At 30.4% G+C, this 6,775-nt stretch overlaps 1 protein-coding gene across 1 annotated transcript in view; it reads left to right on the forward strand.

Annotated features, from left to right (window-relative positions):
• Positions 1–311: 311 nt before the first annotated feature.
• LOC111089939 (lamin-B receptor-like) overlaps positions 312–6,775 on the forward strand; it is a 13,205-nt gene continuing 6,741 nt past the window's right edge. Inside the window, exons 1-2 of the mRNA XM_022403239.1 lie at positions 312–463; positions 1,687–1,806. Of these exons, the coding sequence (XP_022258947.1) occupies positions 323–463; positions 1,687–1,806 (261 nt within the window). The 5' untranslated portion in view covers positions 312–322. The remainder of the gene's footprint in view (positions 464–1,686; positions 1,807–6,775) is intronic.

Consider the following 6,775-nt stretch of genomic DNA (forward strand, 5'->3'; position numbering starts at 1 on the left):
TTTGTGTATAAAATACTTGTAATTTTTGCTGAAAGCTAGCAAAATTTCATGAAGATATATGAAACATGTTAAAAAGGGTAGTATGGAAATTGTTGGTTACTCGGGTTCATGAACTTAGTGGAATCGACAGAGCAAGAGAGTTAATACAGTATTTTAAAGTTTTGTCCAGTTTAGATGAAAAATATTAGCACCTAAGTTTTAACTACAGAATTATTTTAACTACTGATTTAAATGTTATCAGTCATTAGTGAAACATAGTGTTACAGGAAGCTGAACTCCATTTTCAGATGTGTTACTCATTTTTAAACATTTTTGTCCCAACATGCTAAAGAACTGTCTAGAATCTTGTTATTTTGTAGGTTGTCCCCAGTATGACTTTTTTCAAGGATATGAACTGAATCCCCGTTTAGGCAAGATGTTTGACTTCAAGCTCTTCTTGATGCATGTTGGACTGATAGGCTGGGTATGATAAAAATTTTAGCTTGATAAAGATATCTATTATAAAAAATCTTTAGAAGGAAATTTTTCAACATTATTAGTTTGTGTTAAAAAACAAACTTTGATTTGGAAAAGAAAATGGTGTAGTTGTTAGTGTATTTTAAATATTGAAAGATGAAACAACATATATTTCAATGACGTGTTCAAATGAATCCCCTGAAATGTTTTCTTCATTTAAAGGTATAGTACATGAAAACTTCCAATTAAAGGACTAGAATGTGCTTGTTAAAAATATTTAAATTTAGCTTAAGATTTATTTTTTTACATCTTTATTCAAGTTTTCCACAAAACTTGTGTAATGTTAAGTTGAGATAATATGGATTAATTTTTTAACTCTGAAGACAACAGCATATCTTGTAACATGGAACCATTCAGTGGATATTTGGTACTGTGTGTATGAGACAGCAGTTTATCTATCTGTGTAACACAGAACCATTCAGTGAATGTTTAGTACTGTGTGTACAAGACAACAGATTATCTATCTGTGTAACACAGAACCATTCAGTGAATGTTCAATACTGTGTGTATGAGACAACAGATTATCTATCTGTGTAACACAGAACCATTCAGTGAATGTTTAGTACTGTGTGTACGAGACAACAGATTATCTATCTGTGTAACACTGAACCATTCAGTGAATGTTCAGTACCGTGTGTACGAGACAACAGATTATCTATCTGTGTAACACAGAACCATTCAATGAATGTTCAGTACTGTGTGTATGAGACAACAGATTATCGATCTATGTAACACAGAACCATTCAGTGAATGTTTAGTATTGTGTGTACGAGACAACAGATTATCTATCTGTGTAACACAGAACCATTCAGTGAATGTTTAGTACTGTGTGTACGAGACAACAGATTATCTATCTGTGTAACACTGAACCATTCAGTGAATGTTTAGTACTGTGTGTATGAGACAACAGATTATCTATCTGTGTAACAAAGAACCATTCAGTGAATGTTTAGTATTGTGTGTATGAGACAACAGATTATCTATCTATGTAACACAGAACCATTCAGTGAATGTTTAGTACTGTGTGTATGAGACAACAAATTATCTATCTGTGTAACACAGAACCATTCAGTAGATGTTTAGTACAGTATGTATAGGATAACATTATCCAGAATGATGACATGTTCAAGGGAAAATTGTTTATATTCATGTGTATTTTCTTTTCTTCAGGCTTCAGTGGATTTGTGTCTGTTGTACCAGAGTTATGAAGAGATCAAGCATCTTAACTATCCTATCTTTTTCACAGTTTCCTGCCACTTTATCTTCATCTTGCTGAACCTTTGGCATGCGGTAAGTGTGTATAAAGCCATGTTCATAGACATTGAAGTGTTTATGTAATAGCTACTGTGGTTGTACATTGTATACTGTAGTTGTTTCCTAATTAAGTCTTAGTTTGACTCATAATATCTGAGTTAAATTAACCAATAATGTTGTCATTACTTTAATGTAGCTGTTTTCATTGGTTGTCTTACATCATTGATTTATCCTTGTATTGTTTATTAGTTGTGCAGTTGAGATATGTTGCTTGTTATATTATTCACTGTTGTACAATTGTGGTTTTATGCCGATGACATCTTACTGTACCATTCTTGTTGCTTGTTGTTGAACTGGTAATATACTGGATTTTTTCATTAACCCTACATATGCGAACTTGGACCCATTGGACTAAGCCTGTACTAGAGAATTAATGATTACTATAAATCCAATATTACATTTGACAGTCTTTTAGTGGATGTGAAAGGTATCAATTCTTTAATAAAGTATTTCTGATAAAGATTTACCTGATAATTTACTGAGTCAGTCTGTGAAATGTGAATTTCATGACAGAAATAAAATTACCTGTTTTCATTGTAAAATTTTCATAATCTCCTAAATGAATATCAATTTTTTTTTGTTACATTTTATATTTTATCTATAGATTTCTCTACACAAACAGCATACTTGACTGTAGGTCCTTGAGAGATGTCGTACAAGTATAATGAAGAGGATGGTAAATAAATTAACAGATCCTTCCTCTTCAGTGTTGACTGTGAATTTAGATTTTACTGATATTTACAGTTTAAACTATTATTCTTTTATTTAACATATTTTCTGTTTTGTTTTTGGAGGGGGAGTAACCTCCCCGAATAATAAAACATGAAGTTAGAGCTATTTCTTGCAAACTGTGATACCAGACCTGGGAACCATGTAAAGCTCTTAGTCATATCTCAGTAATGAGATAAGCTTGGTGGAAAATGTACATTATTGCTTAGCAATATCTAGTATTAATAATTTGTTCCAAACTCGGGAGATCAATTGGTTGAATGTAAAATGGGTAATTTAGCACACTAATGGGTCATGGAGTAAAGAGAGGTGAAGTGTGAGATATGAAATATTTACTGTTGAAATTAAAACTCCTAGGGTATTAAAATTTTAATTATAAACTACGTGTGGATACTAAATGTATTGACATACAATCATAATATAGTTGTGAAAAAGGATCATGATATGCACAATTTATAGTTGAGTAGAAGGCGAACACATGTTCAGCAGACAGATGTATCATTTTATAGTAAAACTGGCCTACAGAGTATAAATCTGTAAATTAGTATACCAGTATTTTGTCAAATAGAATGATATTTTGATTATATATTACCTATATGTGTTTGTGTGTGTATATAAATACTTAAAATGTATTTATTTTATGTTGAAACGTGTGACATGAACTGAAAAATGTACATAGAAATCTATGATTTCTAGTACGTATGATGTAACAAAATTACACTTGAGAGATGAGATGTGGCTGCTATCTCTCACACTAAGCCTTTTTCATTCTATCAAACTGAGACAAAATCAAATTAATTTTTTAAAATTCTAAATGTGCTTTTTTAGGAAACAAAGACATTATTACTCACTAGAATGGGACACAAAAGAACTGTTTTAATTTATCTTTCTTTCTAATTAAGGTACAAATAGGTTAAAAAATATTTGTTCAGAGCAATGATTCTAGTGAACACACTTGAACGTTTTGTAGTGAATTTTGGCTTTCCTCGTCATAAAACTGACGAACAACTATCAGGTTTACATTGTTCAGAATGTGCTCTTTCTGTTGGTTATAAATAAATACTAAGGGCAGGTAAATATGAATAAATAAGGGGCTTCTCTCACAAGTGTGCTAAATATATGTTTATCTCAGCAAATGAAGAATGTGGGGGGTTCTTATTTTATATTCTAGCTTGTTAGTATACAAAGTGTTTTTAATTGGTTAAGCACTGTTGACATTTTATGGTAGAAGCAATAAAATGTTAATTGAACAACTTACAGCATGAACATATCATGTGACATATTGGTGAGTACTGAGCAATGTTTTAAAAATATTTCCTTTGAATTAAGAATTTAATATATATTAAGATATAATTTATCAACTACGTTTTGATGCTAAGTTTATTGATGATGAAGTCATCGACCTAAATTTTGGATACAACTCTAAAAAACATTTTGACACCAATTTTAAAATAATAATATCATGCTGACTTGTTCTCATTGATTCTGGGCATGTTGCTACTTTTTACAGAATTACTTTCAAAATTTAATGAAACAACTTTGTTATTAATGTATATCACTGTAATTAGCTCGAGAATGTAGTTTATAATTATTTTTTTATTATCTAATCTTTAATTTCTTAATATCAAAAGAATATATTAAAATAGAATCTTATCTTCATTTTTGTTGTCACGTGACATGGGAATATTCACAATTCCCCATTTATTTAGAATATAACTCCAGAAGCCCAGCATGTACACTGTTTGTATTATTTTAGACACAATCAATAAACACTTCCAAGGTCAAATATACAGTTTCAACACTTAACTCTATCACCACGGGTATCCTTTACTGCACATGACACAAGGTTTTAGTGTCTTACATACAAAATTTTATTAAACTACTTTTTAGTTATGTTATACCAATTAGTATAGCGTAAAATCTTAGCTAATAATCTATATTTTAATAGTATATAAGTTTTAAATTCTTAATTCTATAAGGCAATATGAAAAAAATCCTAAATTTCCCCTAGTGTGACACATTTTTTTCTTGGTATCTCCTCTATTTTATCCATCACCCTCTCCAAAAAGTACGAAATTCAATGTAAATTACTCACTATAAAATCATCATTGCTCAAACAAACCATAATTTTTATAGTCCTCAAGTTTGTTTGGTTACAGAGCTATCATATAGAAAATCAAACCGTTCCTGCTACACACATCTATCCATTTTCTCTTTCAGGATTTGTCAGTAGTTCTCGCTTATATTTAATACTATATTATTTTTAACCAATAGAAAGCCAAGGTTTTTATCTATCAAACGATGTATTATATTACATTGTGTTCTGAACAGAACGGGAATCACAACTGCCAGTTTGGATAAATTTGTAACGGCTATTGTTGCATAATTAGAAAGCCAGAGAAATTGTGGTTGTTAGAGGAAATTGTCTGCTTTTTGTATGTTATTAGTCTATATTCTTTGGTGCATTGTTTAGTTAAATAAAAATTATTTAGTGCATTACTACCATTAGTATAAAAAAAGGAGAGTTAAGTGTCATCGACAATTGACAGCAAAAAAAGAATATTCGGGCAAGTACTTTATTTCTTGTTTTTCGTTTTTATTCTTCATTTATTATTATAAAAGTAACTAAAATGTAAAAATAGGGATCTTTTTAGGTTAGTTAAGGTTAGATTAGGTAAAATAAAAATGTTTCATGGGGCATGCTTGTGAGCAGCTTGGAGTAGCTCGTGGGTAATGTAATTTGATAGCACAAATTTATCTATTTACTGATAAATCACTAATTTTTCCAACCTGACAAGAGGAGCCCCACCCATCTGTCCTTTACTTTCAAGGCAGTTTTCAAAATGTCATCTTATTTGACATATCTGTTTAAAACCATAAAAAGTGGTCCTTTTGAAATTGGAGGAAAATACATTGAGATATCTTGATTGTGTACTTTAGCTGTTAAGGAAGTTGAAGCTCATATCATGTAATAGTATTTTTAACCTAGTTATATTGTAATCAGAAAGACTGTTACATTATAGTTGGTTTTGGACATTCTAGTGAACTTTTTATTATTAAGTTTTAAAATACATATTGTAAAGATGAAATATTGTCAGGCAAGAAATTAAAGAAAATCTTATCAAGGCTTAAGCTCACTTAGGAATGAGTTCAGAACTTTGAGTACGGCTGCAGCATGAAAGAGTATTGGATTCTGGTAATTTGTTACCCTTGTGGTGTTTCTGTTCTCTCATGAATGACCTGTATGCTGTACAAGCCAGGCATTAAAACTGGAAAATTAAACTATATTTGAAAAGGAGAATAGTTAAAATTGTGAATAACGTGAACTCCAATTGTGGAAAGAAATTATTTATGGAAAGAATTTAGTTAATTTTCAAAATTTCATTTCACTCAGCTCCAGTTAGAGTTATACAGAGAAAATAAAATACAATTTTTACCTTAACCCTTTCGAGACGGATTACGGATGAAAGGCCATGTCATCTCGTTTGTTGACTCACATTCAAAATTTTATTGAACTAGTATTTTATGAATGTATGTCAGTAAGTTTGTTATCAAACTGTAGATTATAATTAAAATTTTAGTACTATATATTACTCAGTCTGTTAATTTAAAAGTTAATATTAAAATATCACAGTTAAACATTGATTTTTCTGTGTCACGTGGTATGTTGAATGCAGCACTGGTTCAAATTAGATGTTTGTGAAGTCAAAATACTAAGTCTATAGTTTCATTAGAAACTCAAATTACTGATATTCACAAGCTAGAATATAAAATAAGAAGGTCTTAGCTTTTCTATTTGATAAGATATTGCTCATGTAATAAATCAAACACAGTGGCACCCCACCCACATTTTTCCCTTATATATACTTCTATATATGACATGAATTACCAATTGGAAGCTCAGAATGTTTCCGTAGTGGCTTTCTCAGCTATTTTAATGGGCTTTGTACCATTTCTTTCTTTTGACCCAATATTTCAACGAGGTAGGGTGTGTCTTTACTCTGCTCTAAATTTCATATTTTTTTAGACTAAAATACATCTTAGTTACTAAGCTTGATAAATTGTAGTGGAATTTATGGTATTAGTGTAGTAATTTATGATTTTTTAGTTATTCAAATGTATATATAAAAGCAGAGCAATCTACATCAAGCAGCAACTGAGTACAAAGGTCATAACTAGAAGAGATAATTGTTTGCTTTACTTCTTTAGTTAATGT

Source organism: Limulus polyphemus, unplaced genomic scaffold, assembly GCF_000517525.1.
Source record: "Limulus polyphemus unplaced genomic scaffold, Limulus_polyphemus-2.1.2 Scaffold7954, whole genome shotgun sequence".
Taxonomy (NCBI): Eukaryota; Metazoa; Arthropoda; class Merostomata; order Xiphosura; family Limulidae; genus Limulus; species Limulus polyphemus.